The sequence below is a fragment of the Ipomoea triloba genome, chromosome 13 (assembly GCF_003576645.1).
Source record: "Ipomoea triloba cultivar NCNSP0323 chromosome 13, ASM357664v1".
NCBI classification, from domain to species: Eukaryota; Viridiplantae; Streptophyta; class Magnoliopsida; order Solanales; family Convolvulaceae; genus Ipomoea; species Ipomoea triloba.
In genome coordinates this window covers 21,919,374-21,939,863 of record NC_044928.1, presented here as the reverse complement: position 1 = coordinate 21,939,863, position 20,490 = coordinate 21,919,374, and the positions used below count along the sequence as shown (strand labels likewise).

General features: G+C 37.3%; 1 protein-coding gene and 1 non-coding gene across 2 annotated transcripts; one reads left to right on the top strand and one right to left on the bottom strand.

Moving 5' to 3' along the window:
- Positions 1–140: 140 nt before the first annotated feature.
- TRNAD-GUC lies at positions 141–212 on the bottom strand. The gene has a single exon. It is a non-coding gene; the product is annotated as a tRNA-Asp (tRNA).
- Positions 213–12,750: 12,538 nt separating this feature from the next.
- LOC116001358 (uncharacterized protein At4g02000-like) lies at positions 12,751–13,434 on the top strand. The gene has a single exon (XM_031241239.1). The coding sequence runs from the start codon at positions 12,751–12,753 to the stop codon at positions 13,432–13,434; it is 684 nt and encodes a 227-aa protein (XP_031097099.1).
- The last annotated feature ends 7,056 nt before the right edge of the window (positions 13,435–20,490 follow it).

The window sequence follows — 20,490 nt, the reverse complement described above, 5'->3', positions numbered from 1 at the left end:
ATATAATAATGGCCAATAATAGGTGTAGCTGTAACTTAGCCAAGGGAATTCAACACAGCTCTGTGACTGTGAGAACACCAGCAAAGCAGCAGAGATAGATTTCATCTGAGAATTTTAATAGAAAAACCAACAAAATCTCTCGCCGTTGCCGGGGATCGAACCCGGGTCACCCGCGTGACAGGCGGGAATACTCACCACTATACTACAACGACTTTGGTCTTCACAGGCTAAATTAATCTCTAGAATGCTTATAAAATTTGCATTTATTATAATTCCATTTCCAATCTTGCGAGCATAAGCATTGCAATGCTTCTTTATTTATTTATTTCTTTTCAACTTAGCCTCTAATTATTAATTTGACAGAATTAAATTTTCCCCTACAAAAGTAGTGTCAACGTAATTTTTTTTTTTGAGTACTACTTACTCTGTTACAATGTAGTATCTGTTCATAACTACTTTCTCAACCTAATGAAGCACAAAGAGTCAACAGTTGCTTCCATTGAGGCTCAGTGTCAACAATTATTCATTAGAATTTGAGCATCTCTATTCACAAAGCAATAACAAATAACAATGACGGCAAAAGTGTTTTTTTTTTTTTTTATCTCGATGTTTAATTTATTTAAAATTAATTATGGTTTTTTTTTTGGGTAGTGTCCAAGATATTTTTTTTTAAAATTTAACATTTAATATGAATCTTAAAGATTATAATGGAGATATTATTAACAGATATATTCAAATGAGTAATAACTTAGTGAAATGTACACAGCATAGACACTTAGAGATTTTTTATATAAATTATTTAAAATGTATAATATAATATAAAAAGATGATATGTACTTAATTATTTAAATTAAAGCATATTAATGTAGAAATTTTGCTTCTATTCTCATACTTCATAAGATGAGAAATTTTAGTTTTGTTCCACACCCTAAAAAAGAAATTAAAGTGATACTAGTGTATACCCAAGGCAATCCCTACAATTCTTTTCCAATTTCTAACAAAAGAATTTTATAGTAAATATTTTATAAAAATATAACACTTGAAACATATTATAAAACACAATGGCCTAAAATATGATAAATTGATAACAAAAATAAATTGATTTTATTGATGAGACCCAGGCGCAATATAATTTCAAGTTTAAAATCTATTAGTGATTATAGAATATCTGATTGTAAAAGCCCAATATGGTGGGACGTATCAAAACCATGTCTAGATTAAAAAAGTTTGGAAAATTTTGATACTTCCAGATGGTCAAAATAACTTAAATGAAAAGAGGAATTATGCCCAGTTAGGCAGTTATATAATTTCTTATCATGTTTTCCATTATATCTTGGCAACGTAAATTAGAATATTGTAAGCCTACTGTCAAAGCGGGCTGGCTCGCCCCATTAGGTCCGTCCCATCACAGGCCTAATCTCTAACGGGCTTTTGCAGGCCAGCCCGTTAGACCCGCGGGCTAGAAATTATGTAACCCTAATCCGCTCCACACAGATTGGTGGGTCCCGCAGGCCATTCATCTTCTTTCTTTTTTTTTTTTTATTTATTTTTTTTATTTTGTTCACAGTTCACAGAATTGTGAATTATATATATGAACAACACTGTGAATTATATATATTTACAGTGCTGTGAATATATATATATATATATATAGCGGGTTCGCGGGTCGGCCCGCAGCTCGTGTGGGTTAACCCACGCGGGCCACGGGTCTTAGTGGATTAGGCTCGCTCTTTCGTGGGTCAATTTTTTGTAACCCTAACCCGTTCCACCGCGGGACGGGTTCGGGCCGGTCCGCGGGCTATGGCCCACTTTGACAGTATTATGCCTAGCCTTTTCAGTTGGCTGTTGAATATTATTATAAAATGAAATACTCATTGTCTTCCTTTGTTCTTCTTTTCTCATTGAGAGGTGAAATAGAGAGTTAAATGTTACTCTTGAGATCATAAAGTTTTTTCAAAAAAAAAGAAAATCATAAAGTTAAATATTGAGGGGTAATTTTAATTTGGCAGCGAACAAGTAATTTGATTAAATCAATACTATAAGTATTAAACAAATTAAAATATTTTATAACACAAATATGCTAATATGCATAACACTGATCTATAAATTATGATTCAAATTATATTGACCCACTCGTCTCACGAATTTTATATATAAATCCGATCCCAACAATTTAATTACTTAGCTTCTTCTTCTCCATCGGATTTCCCCATCTTATATTGTGTGTTCCCAAACTGTAGCTTAGTTTACCAATATGTTCTTCTTCTCCGATTTCCCCATGCATGTTCTCGACTGTAATATAATAATGCATCATAGCTAACGCTCACGTGTACTGCAATGTTTCATGTCAAATGTTATTCTTCATGAATTCATCTTTTTTAATTTGCAACCTTATCTACAACTTTAGTTTGTAGATAATAAGGCTATAAAGATAGATGAGTTCATGAAGAATAATGTTTAATTTGGTGTGCATGGCAAGTTGTAGTACACTTCCCTACAAGCTAAGTCACCTAAGAATTTTTAATTTTTTTTACGCCACGTTATTATTATTATTATTATTATTAACCATCAAACACTCGGTTTGGGCCAACACAACCGGTTAAACCCATAAAATGTAAAACATAAATAAATAGAGATAAGAATGGACACAATAATTTTAATGTAAAAATTGAAAGGGTAATTAAAAAATTACGAGCCTTTTTGGGCGGTGCCAAACCAAAATTTACTATTTTATATAAGGTTTTTGTACATATAATGTGGACTTGCTTGTGAGCTCTTCTCTATATTCAAAATGTCTCCCTTTTCTCACGTTACAGCCCCCTTTTCTTGTTCCTTCCTTTAGCTTTTTATGGGTAGAATGAGTAGTGTAGGGAGGCTTCCTACAATTAATTAATGGGGTTTTGAATGGGCTTTAATGGGATTTTTATGGGTAATAATTTGTAGGTTACAATAGGATTAATGAGAAATAAATTGAATAACTAGTGGTTAATAATAGGGCAATTATTAGGGGTTATGGAAGGGTGTTAGGGATACGATTAGTCACGTCCTGATTCCTGAGTGCTGACTGTTAAGTCCGAGAATTATACCCTACTGCTTATAGGTGGTACCGAACGGGTGCTTATGTTAGGTATTTGATAGATTCGATGAAGGAAGAATGAAGCAAAGGAATTTAGGAATTTATATATAGGCCAGGTTTACAACTATTGCTTATCCTAATTTAATTGGTGGGTAGGCTAAGATTTTACACTGTGTGTAAATGTGTAATTCTAATAATGTAGCCATTTATTTGTTTATAATATAATATTACTACTCGATCTCTCTCAAGTTCTTGATTGATGTAGACACTTTTCTGTGATTTATATGATGAAAATAATCAATTTAGATTGTCATATTAAGGAGTAAATTAAATTTGAGAATATGCATAGTATAACTTAATAAATAATTTGTTATAAAATATAAATATGCCGCCTTAACCTCAACTCGATTGATTATTATTTAATTTCTACACTTATAATAAGAGCCAATAATATTAGACCATTAACTGGAACTAAAATGTTTGTGTAATAGTCTGCTATAACATATTGTACTTTGTGTTCTTCTTATTGTGCAACCTCCAATTAAATTCCTAATATATCCTAATCTTTTATAATTTTACCAAATTTTTCCGTTAAATATAACGGAAGTTTAACATTAAATTCTTTAGGCAATTTGTTTCTTTATTGCAGTTTTCAAACAAATTGGCAATATTCTATAATACAATTCTGTATAGATTCCTAACTTAAAATTAGAATATTAAAGTCTTAATAAGATTCTATAATACAATTTTGTATAGATTCATAACTAAACCATTATTCTACCCAAAACAACAGTATATAAACCCCTCCCCTCCTCAATATAATGTTATTCACCCAAAACTAAACCTAACTCTGCAACACACCATCTACTTGACATTCTATAGGTATGATTGTCAAAATATTATCATGCTAATTCTATTATTTGTATTTGTACTCATAATGATTACATTTAAAAAACAAAAAACCAATGATGGTATACTCATTAATTAGTATAACTTCAATATCGTTATGTAAATATATTTATTGTATAATAATCTGTTCATCTATACTTGTATCCTTGTATGTAATGTTGTGGTTCTCATTTTACTCCTCTATAATCTACACATTTTAGTTACTCCTAACTCCCTAATCTATGGTTTTTGAATTTATGTTGTGGTTCCCATTATATTATTTCATAACATCCTTTATGAACATATTTTCCATGACACAAGGATATTAGTAATGACAAATGCAGTAAAGTTAATTGATATTGACACACAAACTGTGGGCTAGAGTTGTACAGTTCATGTCATTAAGAAAAACGAACCAAAAAACGCTATTGAAACGCCTGAGAAAAAGTATATGCTCATCGTACTTGAGGATGAAACAGTAAGTAAATAGTAAAATTTTTCTCCCATTATTATTAATATTAATATTAATATTAATATTAATAATAACAATAACAATAATAATAATAATAATAATATTATTATTATTATTATTACTATCATTATCATTATTAGTATTATTGTTATTATAAAGATGCTCTCATTCACCACCAACATCATTGTAAATGTTATATCTAAATGCAAGGAACTCGGGCTCAATCAATAGTGTTTGATAATGACATTGGAATCTATGATATCACTTTACAAACCAACAAATGGTACATCATCTCAAATGTCATTGTCAAACCTGACCGGATGAACTATAAAGTACTTGATCACAAATACAATTACACATGGATTTTAAATGGTTGGACCGGTGTCCAAACAAGTGACAATGATGACAAGTAATTTGCTCCCATGTAAGTGGTTTATTTGTTTCTACATATTTTAGTTGCAATTTAGCTATTTATAATTTCGTTATATTTTATTAAAATATATAAGCATTGAAACTATTTCTTTGATTTTTATTAATTTAGCATTTTTTTCTCTCATTATTATATGACTACTTTAAGCAATTAAGAAACATTAATATAAAAATACGCATTGGGCATTGGTTTAATCGCGCAACGCGCGTGTGATAACTAGTATTCAAACAAAGATGCATATTCTTATCTGTTTGGTACTATATTAATACATCCAAACAAAATATTGTATATTATAATGCATAACCTTTTCTGAAAACATAATGCATAGCCTTTTAATTTTTTTTATATTTAAAGTGGAAGGGGGAAACCCATGTGATATCGTGTACAATTAAGTAGTATTATACAAAAAGCGCCATGTTGGACATCCTAACAAATCATTGTCTAGTAGATTCCGAATACTGGCCGGAGGACTGTCAAGGATGAGTATGCCTTTGTTGAGCTCTCTTGCCGTCTTGACTAAGTGATCAGCGACTGCATTTAATTCCCGGGGGACTGATTCAGCACTCCAGGCTTCCACTTTATGAAGCTCTATCATGCATGCTTTCAGTATATTCCCCACTACTGAACTGGGGGGCTGGTTGCTCTTTAACTGCTGCGTGATCTCCTATGAATCTCCTTCAAGAATGATCCTTTTGAAACCATTCTTTACTGCTACTTGGATGCCTCTCAAGAGTCCCCAGGCCTCTGCTTCTAAGGGTGAGCAAGGGCCTAACCTGTTGGTAAATCCACAAATCCAGCTGCCTGTGTAATCCCTTAGGATACCTCCACACCTGGCTTTGTTGAGTGTATGGTCAACCAAGCCATCGTAGTTAATTTTCACTACTCCTACCTTAGGTTTCTTCCAACTTCTACATTCCCATCCTGAGGAGTGAATTCCTTTGCGTTCTCTGGCATTCGCAGAGGTTGTCTCTGTCTGGTTGGTATGTGCCCTAATCCATTGAATTTTGGATTGTAGAGAGTGAAACGATCCAGTAAAGATGGCTTCGTTTCTCCACTTCCAAATCCACCAGATTGCTGTTGCAAACATGGTGCTTGTATTTTCTGGTGCGTGACCTGTGCCCTTGCATGCGATTCCCCCATCTAACCACTCTCAGAATGAATAGTTGATGAATTTAGTGTGTAGTTGTGGTAGGATATTCCTCCAAACTTCAGCCGCTGCAGGACATTTGCGCAGGACATGGTCCACATCTTCCACTAAGTGTCTGCATAACCAACACTTATCATCGGCTGCGAGTCCTCTTCTCATTCTGAGTTCATTGGTCATTAGTTTTTCATGGCGGACTAACCATAGGAATACTTTTACTCGTCTTTGAATTTTCAGCTTCCATATCGCATTCCATTTAGCTGCTTTTGGCGAACTGGGATAATCCACTGCGAGCTCGTACGCTGACCGGACTGAGAAGCAACCCGATGATTCGAATCTCCAGCCCTTGCGATCATCTGCTTCTGGGTCCTCGTCAATGCTTATTACCTCTAATTCCTCAATTACATGTGCCGTGAGGATTTGACGTAATATTCTCCAATTCGAACCGTGCCCACTGATCCAGTAGTCCGACACAGACTTATCTATTTCATTGGTCGGTACTGGATTGGTTACGCAAGTGTATAGCGGAGTTTGTCCCAACCAAATATCTTTCCAAAAACTGGTCTGGTTGCCGCTTCTAACCACCATCCTCATGCCTTGTTGGAGTCTAGGTACAGCTTTTAGGATACCTTTCCATAGGTTTGACATGTTTGCTTTTGGTCTCCATGTTGAAGGAACTTGTTCGTTCACAGCATACTTGGCTTTGATGACCTGTGTCCATAAGCAGCTTTCACCTTGAGTTAAGCGCCAACCCAATTTCGCCAAAAACGCATCATTCATGGCTTCCAAGCTTCGAAGACCAATGCCTCCACATTTTTTGCTATTTGTGACTGTTTCCCAGTTGATCATGTGACATTTCCTCCTTTCTGGTGAGCTCCCCCATAAGAAGCTACGAATAAGCTTCTCTATCGTCATGGTTACCCCTTTCGGCAGTAGCGTGGTTTGCATAGTGTAATAGGGCATTGCAGATAAGACTGATTGGGCCAGGACTAGTCTACTTGCCATTGAGAGTGTTTTGGATTTCCACCCTGCAATTTTCTGTTGTGTTCTCTCAATTAGCTCGGCGTAAGTATCATTCTTCAACCTTCCATGTATGGATGGAATCCCTAGGTATTTTCCCTGTTTTCCACTTTGGGGATTCCAGTTAGGCTTGTGATCCTTTGTTGCATTTCCCCTTTGGTATTCTTAGAAAAGAACAGAGAAGACTTTGCAAAGTTGATGCTTTGTCCGGAGTGGTCACAAAAAACTCCCAAGCATCGTGACATCTCGTTAGCTTGCTCCACCGTTGCTTCCCCGAACAGCACCATATCATCTGCAAAGAAAAGGTGAGAGAGATTAGGGCCATGTCTGCTAATTTTAATACCTTTCCATTTACCTTTCCGCACAGATTCATTAATAATGTGACTAAGTTTCTCAATACACAGCACAAAGAGGAGTGGTGAGATGGGATCTCCTTGTCTTACTCCCCTTTTTGGATAGAACCAGTCTGAGGTCTGCCCATCCCAATTAATTGCCAACCTTGAGGAAGAAATACATTCCATAATGTTCCTTCTCCAATCCGAATTGAATCCTATGTCTACCAAAGAGTTTTCTATGAATTTCCAATCCAATTTGTCGTAAGCCTTCTCAAGATCTATTTTCATAATCATCCATCCTACTGCTGCTTTTCTTGACCTCATAGAGTTCAGTACTTCTTGAAATACAATAATGTTGTCCGAAATTTGCCTTCCAGGGATGAAGCTGGTCTGGTGAGGTCCTACTAGTTTCATTGAGATATCCTTAAGACGATTAGCCATTGTTTTCATGAGGAGCTTTTATGATACATTGCACAGTCCTATGGGACGCAGCTGTCTAACGGATTCAGGGCTTGATACCTTCGGAATTAGCGTAATCACTGTGTCATTACATCCTGCTGGGAGAGTACCTCCTGAAAAGAATTCTAGAGCAAACTTTACCAAGCTTTCCTCAACAATCCCCCAAGGTTTTTGGTAGAAGCCAACCGTCAGCCCGTCTGGACCTGGTGTTTTGCATGGCTCCATATCAAATAGGGCTTTTTTGATTTCTTCAGGTTGGAAAGGCCGGTTTACTTCTTGCCAATCTTTCTCTTCCAGCTTTGGGTAGCTACCACTCATTAATGGTTGGGGATTGACATTCTGGACCTTTGAGAACAAGTTAATGAAAAAGCTGCATATGTGGTCGATCAATAAGTTCTTCTCAGTAATCCAATAGCCATCGTCTGAGCGTAATGCAGTGATCTTGGCTTTGTTTCCCTTGACTGCAGTTGCCATGTGATAAAATCTTGTATTACAATCGCCGGATGTGATCCACTCTTCCCTTGACCTTTGAAACCATATTAATTCCTCTTGGTATAGGATCTCTTCCAGGTTTTTCCTCAGTTTTCTATCCAGTTTTATGAGATCTGGTCTTGGCTACTGTGCTAGACTCCTTTGAATACCTTTTATCCTGGCAAGTAAACGTTTTTTCTGGTGGAACACATTGCCAAATACAGTCCTGTTCCAAACTTGAAGCTTTGCTATCACATTCTGTATATTTTCCTTCAATTCCTTATCGGCCGCCCATGCTTGTTGAACACATCCTTGGAAATCGACATGTGTGGTCCATGCCATGTTAAACTTGAATTTCCTTTCCTCATTAACCTGTTGCCTTGGTGTGCAATCTATTAGAAGTGGCGAGTGATCAGAGTTGATTATTGGTAGGTGTTTAACGATAGCATTTGGGAAATTTAGTCTCCATTCCACACTACTTAATGCCCTATCAAGCCTTGTTGCTCTGAAGGAGTTGGCGTTTATGCCTCTCATCCATGTGAACTTTGGTCCCTCAAAGCCTAGATCTACAAGGCCCTCTTGAAAAATCCATTCCTTGAAGTCTGCACATTTTGCATTATTGAAGCAGTCTGGATTACTCACTTCCTCCCTACTAGTGACTGAATTGAAATCTCCACATACCAGCCAGTTCGGCTGTGTTCTGGGACTGTTAGCGGTTAGATCTACAAAAAGTTTTTTACGAAGAAAACTGTTAGGGCTTTCATACACCATTGATAGCTTCCAAGGCGGTGCGTATTGCTCATGTACCTGCAAAGAAATGAATTGAGGGTGAGTCTTTAATAACTCTAAATTTATTGACGACTTCCAAAAGATTCAAATTCCTCCTGAGAAGCCGACAGCTTCCACTCAGACCCAGTTTTCAAAACCAAAGCTAATGCATATGCTGTTAGCGTGGGTTCCCGACACTTTTGGTTCAAATAAACACACAATATCTGGAGAATATTCTCGGCAAAACTATTTTAGGGTACGGCGAAAGGCTGTTGATGCCGCCCCTTGGCAATTCCAAGATAGACAGATCATGTTAAAAAATAAAAAACACCAAAACAAAATGTGCTCAAGGGCACAGGCGTTCCCGCCCCTCAGAAAAACCATGGTCAGAACGACCAGCATTATCCAACATTGTCGTGTCCTGATCCTTCGTCTATTCACAAATATTCTGGGGATATCAGGATGATCTCCCAGCAGCTCATGGTCATCATCTATCCTAGCAGATGACTCAGGTGGATCGTCTAAATTCTGGAACCTTGTACAGATCATACTACTACTACCTTGTACTACTACTACTACTAAAATAACATTTTTCCCAAAACGCCAAGCTCATACAGATCATACTACTACTACCTTTCGGCTTCTTAGTTTAAGTTTTTTTTTATAAATAAAGTAAGGGCGTTTTGGGAAAAATAACATTTTTCCCAAAACGCCAAGCTCATACAGATCATACAGATCATACAAAAGTCAGTCACTATAAAAACAACACCAAAGCGGTAAACCAAGTCGATCATCCTCAAGTATCCCTAAGACTCCTTCCGGTGGAGAGTGAAGAACGTGCAAGTCTTTGGAAAGGCCAGTTGACATCTTTGCTAAGTAGTCAACCGCATGATTTTGTTCACGCCTTATTGTCTTCAACTGCCACATCTCAAGGTTGCAGAGTTCTCTTTTGCAGGCATGTAGGATATTCTGTGCAATTGAGGTTGGCGAATTATTGCTGTGTATGTAGTCCACCAGGTCCTTTGCATCACATTTGAACTGAACCTTTTTGAAACCCAATGATACAGCTAGCTGGCCAACAAGATACTGGTCTTCATCCATGGCTTCATTTAGTTGGTCTGTTTTCATGGTGGAGTTGCGATCAGTGTCCGGGGGTGCTTCTTTGAACACTGTTGCAAAACCATCTGTTATGGGAGGATTGAGACCACCCTCATTATGGTAGACCACCATTGTTGATATGGTTTTTCCTCTAGTCGACCCTCTAACGACTGTGTGTTCGGGCTCCACCGCAGTGCGGTTGGGGGTGCCACCCCTTCCGCCACGCCCTCTGTAGCCTCCACGATTAGCTTGCTGGACCTATCCATGGGCAACAAGCTGAGGGAGAGCTCTTTGCGTGACGTACGGTGACCTCTGCTCCGGGCGAGTCCGGCCTTTTGGAATATTTGTTCTTATTCTAGGCAGTAGGTCTGTACGATGTTGCATTGGTAAGGATTGATCAGGTACGTCCTGATCTTGAGCCATTTCATTAAGGTCAAGATTTTGTAAGGGGCCGAATCTTGACTATGTTTCAACTCCTTAAAACCCCTGTTCTCTAGTTCCTGGTTGTTCCAGAGTCATCCACCTTAGTGTTGGTTCTCGTTTCCTCGCGTGATGCTGCAATGTCATTCCCATTCTCATCTTTCCCGCATTGCTCATGTTGATGAGCATACAAGATGGATTCCCTCGTACTCGATTGGCCATTCTTTTTCATTCATGACAAATCTTGATAGTAATGGCTTCGAAATATCAAGTTCGATACAAATTCTTGCGAATTTTCCTTTGGAGATGAGGCTAGTTGTGTTATCAATCTTTACCGGACGCCCGATGTCTTTCCCAATCTTCATGAGGAAATCTTCCTCAAAGTATTCTACTAGTAAGGATGGAAAGCGCACCCATACCAGTAGCTTTGTCGTCTTGTTGTTTCTTGTGTCGAAATTGGGCTCCCATTCTTGCACCACAAGATAGTGATCTAATATCATCCATGGCCCCTCGTACTTTACGAATTCATAGTCTCTCAACGATTCGAACTTGGCAATGAAGTATCCATGATTCAACTCGATCAGATCAAACACCGCTTCTGGCTTCCACATTCGCTGAAGTCTCTGCAACAAGTATGCATATCCCACTGTTCTGCCCAAGACTCTAATAATAAGGGACCTGTGCCATGGTCTTCGTAGCCTTTCCTTTTCTTCTTTGGTGACCAAAATTATGGGATATTCTGAACGCGCATTGTCCATATCCATGGTGTCATCATCAGAGACTTCCTCGTTCTCCTGGAGATCGCCATTATTCCTCTGTGTCCAAGCCTAGTTCGGGGTTGCCGCAGGGGTTGTCCAATTATTTGAATCCGGGGTCGCTACTCCCGCCATGGATGGCGAATCTTGCATGCTTTCTTCAAGGGGAATGCCGTCCGTTGCCGTCCTCTAATCCCTGAGTCGCTTCGTTTTTTTCGTACTCCGCTCTAGTAGGTATTGATCTTCCGGCGACCGTTGGGTCGCCGCCGGTGAGGCGTGCTCAGAGAGCGAATATGTTACGTACTGCATCCGTTGTCATAGAATTCAAAAAAAGTTCTGGACCGTTGTATTCAATTTTTTTTTGACAGCCCGATCAGAATTACAACGGCAAATTATGCTATGGACCCAAGTCCATATTCACAATTTAAGAACTCTATGTTCATAATTTGAAAATTGAATATACAAAATTACATTACTCAATATTCACAATTTTTGAATTCTATATTCACAATTTTGTTATATAGATTCAAAAATTGTGTTATATTGTTGAATATAGAGTTATGAAATTGTGAACATAGAATTATAAAATTGTAAACATAGAGTTCTAAAATTATGAACATAGAGTTTTAAAATTGTGCATATGGACCTGGGTCCATGGCATAACAACTGAATTACAACTCAATTAAGATTATTACCAGATTGAATATATATTATAATAATTCATTATTGAATTATTAATGTAATATTATATTATTATTGATGTAATATTATATTCCGAAAGGTCAAGTGTCCCTCGAAGAATATTAGGGAATATATTTTATCTAAAAAATTATACAAATTAAAATAACAAAAACTCTATAATTGAAAATTTTTAATACTTTTCTCCCGGAAGTATTATGGTACTTTATCGGTATCCCAGAGATTAAATTAACATAACAAAAACTTAACCAGCCTGCTCCTGTGTAAAAATTCCTATGAATATGAAACGCATGTATTCTCCTAGGCAGCAGAACGATATTTTAGCCAAGAGATCAGAGGGAGCAGAACTGCAAAACATATGAAGACAGAGACCCATAGTTTTTTCTCTCATCCCCATTGATGAGTTCTTCCTCTCATCCCCATTGATGAGCATTTACCTCTTCTCACCTACTAGATTTATCTTCACCAACTCAATCACCAGCATTTACTTCGTATCTCCTGCACTCAACGTCTCAACCACCAGCTTTTACTCCTTACCAACCTCGTATCCTTAATGAAGAATGTTCCGACGATCAAAACACAACGCAAGCCAACACAGCACCCCCACACAAACTCTCCACAAGCAACCCCCACCCACTCACCCTTACAAACACTACCACTCTAGTATGGCATCCAGCAGCATGCAGCCTGAAGATCTGGCAGAGACTACTCAAACATGTCTATAAGGGATGAAGAAGAAGTGGAATTTTCTATTGAGGCAGGGGACAACTCAGACAGTCTGACTGAAACTCCCTACATTCTGGTTGGCAAACTCCTTATAGAAAAGACAACTCGCTTCAACTTCTTCAGAGATACCATGGCCTCAGTATGGAGACCAAAGAAAGGCATGATGGCAAGAGAAGTTTCCTCCAACCTATACCTCTTCTACTTTGTCCATGAAATCGATATCAACAAAGTGCTCAACAATGGACCTTGGTCCTATGACCAAAGCCTGCTCCTTCTCAAGCAAATTGAACCAAACACATCCCCTCATGGAATCCTCCTCACCCACGCCGACTTCTGGGTCCAGGCGTACAACATTCCATCTGGTATGCAAACCACCAAAACAGCAGAAATGATTAGTGCCTACCTTGGTATGTTCATAACGGCAGATGTTGATGTCCTCGGAGGTCTCTGGAAAGATTTCCTACGTGTCAGGGCTCGGATCGACATCTCAAAACCTCTCAGAAGGAAGATGAATGTTAAACCCGCAACCGGTGACCCCTTCTACATTGACTTCAAATACGAATGGCTACCAACCTTTTGCTTCCTCTTTGGTATAATCGGCCACAACGAAAATGATTGTGATATTCTCTTTGAATCAAATGCTGGGAAGGTGGAACGGAACTACAACCCTTAGATGAAGCTCTTAGCTTTTGGATGTGGTGAAATAAGAAATGGGCAAAGGTTAGAACACATTTGCGCCTTATTTACGCAGTATTTCTGGTGCCCGACCACGCCACTCACACGCGTGGGAGTGCGCATGGCTAGCTTCTGGAAGATCTCCACGCCTGCTCACACGCGTGGGAACGGGCGTGGCGGCTTGCTGAAAAATTTCCACGCCTACTCACACACGTGTGAGTGGCGTGGACTTGATATGTCTGCCTTCTTCAGATTTTTTCTTTCCCGCTTTTGAGCTTGGTTACCTTCTTTGACGAATGGATCTTAGTTGAGGAGCAATTTAGGATGGAGAATTTGCTTGGTTAGTACAAAAGTAATCTAGACAAAACACAAAATGTACTAAAAAGAGAAAAAGCAAGAATTAATAACGTGAAATTTAAATTCTAGGGATAACGTTGGGAATGCCTCCCAAGTGCGCCTTTGTTTAGAGTCTTTGGCCAGACTTAAGTTAGTCTATCCTGCTAAACATATAGACTTTGGGACCCTACCTAGCGTCCCATGTACTTTTGCTTCAAGAAATGCCCCAAGGTGTAGGACATTCTTGAATTCCCATTCAAACAAAGGGAGAACAAGGTGTATAATTGAAAGGTTTATGGCTTCAAACACTCCCCTTGATTTCTCAAAGGTAGTGCGATCTTCCCCTATTTTGTCGTTCTCTCTTCCAACCCCGATCTTCTTGTCAATTTTATCATAAGGTTGAGACCATATCCCTCCACTGGAAGTCATATCACCCCCCTCAATTCCCTCGAACAAATCAAATGTGAAAATTCCCTCCTCATCCATCATTTCTTTCTCACACTCTCTATTCTCATCTCCCCACTCTAATGGTCTAATTGGATCATCCTTTTCTTTTTCAGAATATAACAAAATAATCTCCCCTTCACTTATCAACTCATCTTGTCCCAAATCATAGGATTCGTTTTCCAAGAATTTGAAACTATCATATTCATCTTCAAATAAATTAGAATCCCTATGATTCCCAAGTAATATATCACGATTTACTATAGAGTTATCTTCCCAAAAATTAAAGCAATCATAGTCGTAAGCAATAGAAATATCAATGCGTAGGGAGTCGTCTTTACAAGNGTGCCTCAACCCTTGAATTGGCTTCCGGAATTGGGAGATTCTCTACAAGTGGGTAGTCTATCCGTGATGAACTTGTCCTCATGAACTCCTCCATCATGGCTAGCATTTTCATTTCGATCTCCTCCAATGGAAGTCCTTCTTCCCGGAGAGTAGCGAGATAATCCTTTAATTCGCTCCGGATTTCGGCTTTCAAGTTAGCCGTATCCTCCTTGGCCATTCTCGTGAACACTTCTATTTTCTCTTTAAGAATTTCGATTTCGTTCTTGGCCGATGGGATATAATCACGAGGATTGGGTATGGTAAAATACGGATTGGAAGGTGGTGTTTCAAGGTAATGTGTAGGATTGTTTCCTTTAAGAATTTGTGATGGAGACGGGTCATGGTTGTTTGGGTGGGAATTATGGAACGAAAATGGCTCGGGAGTATAGCTTGGGTTGATTGTTCTCATCATTAGTGCAAGCTTACTCTCTATGTTTTGGAATATTTCTTTAGAGCTTTCTAAGTCATTTTGATAAGTGGAGTATTGTGGGGGAAATTTGTTTTGATTCGGTGGGATAGGGTGATGGTTATGTATATAAGATGGGTAAAAAGTTTGGTGCGGTAGGTAGTGATATGGAAATGGATAAGGGTTTTGAGGTGGATAATGATATGGTGGTGGAATGTAAGTATGGGTGGAATGGGGATAATATGGATATGGTTGGGGTGGAAAATGGTTTAAAGGATTTCCCTCATGGTGTGGATAACCATGGGGATACAATTGAGCTCTCATTGGCAAGCTTACAAATGATTTCTAACAAAAATTTCCTACACAAAGCTTAGCCAACAACAAATATATACAACTAGAAGTAGTTGCAAGTGAGCAACAAGATATTCAAGATAATTAAGCTCACTTTTCCAAGCAAGTAGCAAAAATAAGGAAATAAAACAAACAATAAGAAAGCAATTCAAGAACTCTTAAAAATTAACTCCAAAAACGTCAACGCAATTTAAAACCGTTTGCCATCCCCGGCAACGGCGCCATTTTGACAATGTGGTTTAGTGGGAGGTAAATGTGAAGGTGGATGTGGTAAAACGAAGAGTCAAGACTCCCCGAGTGTCGTGTCTCTCAAGGATGGCGAATGGGAATTAAATTGGTGTTGGCATTATCGGAGTTAAAAGGCAAGAGTTACAAGTATTACAAAATATTGGTTTGGTAAGTAAGTTTGGGGGTTGTAGAAAGGAAATTTAGCTAAAGGAGCAAGGGAAATTAAAAGGGGTGTGCACCGAAGTTAAACAACTTGATTGATCCTCATAGGGGATGTGCACCGAAGTTAAACAACTTGATTGATCCTCATAGGGGATTTGGAAAACGAGTTTTGTGATCGAGTAAGGGTCATAGGGGATTTGGAAAACGAGTTTTGTGATCGAGTAAGGGAGTCAAGGTATTAGTACCACGAGTTTTGTGATCGAGTAAGGGAGTCAAGGTATTAGTACCGAGTGGCGTCACACTCAGACTCTCAATCCTCATTCGGTTGAGGCATTTCATCGAATACCTAGTCTACCACTCCTCTCGGATCTTGTCCTTTCGGACTAAGAGCGGAGATATGGGTGAGTGGGGCTCGTGAGAGGCCGCTATCGCGCACACTCTCACTTCCCTACAGATTACTAGCTATTCCGGCTGAAATAAAAGTAAAGCTTGAACAACTTCAACCATACAAGTATCAATCCTACTCCTTCATCTTTCAAAACCATAAAACAAATTCTAAACAACAATCAAGAGTTTAATAACGGCTCACACGCCCAAAATACTCTACTCAATCATGGAAATCATTCAAAACAACAAAATAGAAATTACTTTTAATAATAAATATAAACTAGCAATTCAACGGAAAGAGTGTGTTACCCAAGGAGTGTTGAGTTCTACATCTTCAATCCATCTTCATTACTAGATCTACACTACTCTAATGGAATTTTAGTGTGTTTCTCCTCCCCAAAGGAGAAGAAATAAAGAGAAAAATCATATCTGAAAGTTGAGAGAGTCCTCCTTCAAAATTGAGAAAGAAGGGTTTAAATAGCTGCTCAAGGAGTCGAAATTCGCTGCTGCCCTACTGTCCCGCTTCCACGCCTGTCACACGCGTGTGGCCTTGCGTGGGAGCTTTCTGGATTAATTCCACGGCTGCTCACACGCGTGTGATGGCGCGTGGCAGCCTCCTGCTTGATGGATTCTTTGTTTGTTGCGTCTTTTGGCCCAAAACTTTGTTGTTTTCTTCGGAAATGACTCAAAGTATTTTTCTTGAGCTTGATTTGTCAAATAGATGCTAATTAGAGGTTTTATCCATGAAAGTGGTCATAATTGGGTGCTGAGACATTAAAATATCATCTAAACATGACCCGAATTTTGACTGTTTTTTGCACTCCTGCTTACAGTCTGTTGGTATGTCTGGTTTGCGCGAAATGAGAAGGTCTGGAATAACTCAAACCACTCGCCTGCTTCCATTGTGGCTAGAGCTACATCGCATCTAAAGGAATGGTCCTCTAATCACGCTACTGATGAATTCGCCCCTCCACAACACCCCGCCACCATCATCAAATGGAAGAAGCCAGCTCTAGGATATCTAAAGCTCAACGTTGATGCCTCGGTAAACTTGGCAAGAGGTCGCATGGGTTTCGGCTGGATCCTGCGGGACGACCAGGCTGGTTTCATGGCAGCTGTTAGCACACCATGGCACGGCTTGTATTCGGTTAAGGAGGCAGAAGCTATTGCGGTTCGTGAAGCGCTCAGTTGGCTTGAATCTAACCACATCTCACACTGCCATATTGAAACGGATGCTCTACTGGTTACTCAATGTCTTAATTCTCCCTTATGTGATTCCCATTTTGATCTCATCCTTCTTGATGTAAAAGATTTACTGTCATCAATCCCTGATGTTACTATCTCTCATGTTAAGTGTTCAGCGAACCGGATTGCCCACCTGTTAGCACGGGAATCCCTTTCCTTGCCTGAACGTACAGAGTGGAATTCTTCCCCTCTGTCTTTCATTGTTGATCCTTTGTTATCTGATATTTATTAATGAAATCATCGTTTTTATTTTCAAAAAAAAAAAAAACAAAAACTTAACAGGCAGAAAGTCAACGACAGCCAGGCTGTTACTAATAATGTGTACGTAGACTACGTAGTGCATTAATGCCTAGAAGGTATTAACGATGCCCCATGCAACACAAATTTTAAGGTTGGCCTGCAAAAGTTTTAAAATTTTATTAGTTTTAGACCAGAGCAATATAATATACTCCGTAATAGGACTAATAGAAGACAAATTGTACCAAATGTTGTATGACCCATAGTTTTTAATAACTTTTATTTATAAAATCTATAACATATTAACGATTAATCGTTTATTTATAATTTTTTGTCTAATATATATTTTTTTTTTTTAAAGAATTGTCTAATATATATTACCATTAAATTTAATAGGTCAAATAATATTTATTAATTGATATAAATTTATAAAGATAATCTAATCTAACATCAAATTTTGTTAAGCCTGATTACATATTTCTTCAAATCATTAAATTAGAACCACACCAAAAATAATCGTTTTCAGCTTAGTGGAACCTTACTCAAGGGGCAACAAAGCACTACCTCATAAAATTTAAGTTAGTTGCATTGCTATAGAATATATAAGACGAAATTCATGTTAGCATATAAATCAAGTAAGAACACAAGTACGTAATACACGGATTTTTAAAGTAATAATCTATAGCCATAGCTTCAAATTGATGAAGGTTGTGTAGTCACGGGATTGCTATGACAGAGCAACAGTACAATATAAGTTTCTCTCACTTTCTCAACCCTTTCTTGATGGTATATGAGGAATGAATTGTTAAGCAGAGAGAGGACCAAAGTGTTCTTTATATAATCTAAAAACTTAATAAGTCTTAATCAAGGTTATATCCTTGATTTATGTCCCTCCTTTTGTATGCTAATAAATGTATACATTTTGCTTTAAATGTTGTACACTTTAATGTTATTAGACAAAATTATCCCTATTACATTCTTATTATACAAAACTACCCTTACACCGTTATAACACCGTTACTTTTAACTACATCATTATTACCATACACCTATATCTATCATATCGTTTTCCTATTCTTTAATTATCATTTTATTAAAATCATTATATAATTAATTTGATGGTTGATTATATTTTAATTAAATTTCTATGAATGGTAAATCATATATGTGTGTGTATAAAATACATATATTATTTGTGTATATACAATTTAAATTATAAATTTTAATTATTTATATTTATTAATGTTTTACTATTGGACATGAATTTTCGCGCATCGTGCGTACAAAATACTAGTAAATATATATATGCCATCAATGTGATAATTGTATCCCTTTCCTAATCACATTTCTTACCATTAATCAAGTCTTACCCAATGGCGGAGCCAGAAAACTCCAGTTGGGGGGCCAATATGCTAGAGAAAATTTGCGATGTTAGTCGACATTATAATTAACCGTACTATATTATTATATATACTATACATTATTGTAATTATTAGTGATAAAGGCTTCTAATTATACTCTGTATAATAACGCACGTATGAAATATATAATTATATAGGTAGATTGACACGAGTGTCGATCATTATTTTAGATTTTTTTCATATAACACAAAATATCGTAATAATAATAACAACAACAACAATAAGAACAACAACATTTATTTAAATATAAATTGTCAATTTTTATCAGATAAAAAGTTTTGTCAATTATTTTGTCACCAAATTTTTTCATAATTAATTGATATTCATTTTACTGATTAACAATATTTCAAAATTTGAGAGATAAAGACAAAAATCAATATCACAAATTAAACAATCAATATTAATTTTTGACAATTTCAACACTAATTATTTAAACAAGCAAATGTACATCTTCAAAGTGTAAATAAATAATTAAAAAATACAATAAATCATTAATTAATTAATCAACATAACTAATTAAACTAAAGCATATATCTCAAATTTGGAGATTTTTAAAAATAAAATGGATATTTGATGCCCTCCATTATTAAAATCTTGATAAAAGGAATAAGATAAAAAGAAAATGGTGACTTTAATTATTTGATTTATTTCTTTCTATTTAATGAATTTAAACTTTAATATATATTTTGAGTTCACTTAATATAAACATAATAGATTATTTTAAAAAAAATTAGAGGGGGCCAAAAGTGTATTTATCCCTACTATATCAATATATACATACATATTTATTAAAATATTTTAAGGTGGGGTAGGGGGTGGAGTGGGGGTTAGGGGGGGCTAGGGCCCCCCTACCCCATAAGGTGCTTCCACCCATGGTCTTACCTTAATTAATATAGAAGCTTGTATAGAAGTGTTGCACCCTATAATAGATTACCTTAATTATTATAACTTGTAACCTAATGTTATAATAATGTAAAAAGGAAAACATTACAATTCAAGCTCTAAACTTTAACTTAGATAACTTATCCCAATTTGCTTATTTAATAAGTAGGTTTGAGAAATGCCGCAACGAGGCGCGGAGTTGGCCGAGAAATGTCGCAATGAGGTGCGGACTTGGCCGAGAAATGCCGCAACGAGGTGTGGAATTGGCGCGGACATGGCCGAGAAATGCCGCAACGATGTGCAGACATGGTCGAGGAATGCCGCAACGAGATGCGGACTTGGCCGAGAAATGCCGCAACGAGGTGTGGACTTGGCGCGGACATGGCCGAGAAATGTCGCAACGATGTGCGGACATGGCAGAGAAATGTCGCAATGAGGTGAGGATGTGTGTGTATGTATATGTATATGTATATGTATATATATGTATGTATAGTTGATATATTTGGAGTAGAATTCATTGCAATATTGAATTGTAAATTATTTATGAGTAGCTATATTAATTACTATGTTA

Bases quoted from the DNA above. Each gene is read 5' to 3' on its own strand.
- LOC116001358 (XM_031241239.1), top strand. From the start codon at position 12,751: ATGTCTATAAGGGATGAAGAAGAAGTGGAATTTTCTATTGAGGCAGGG.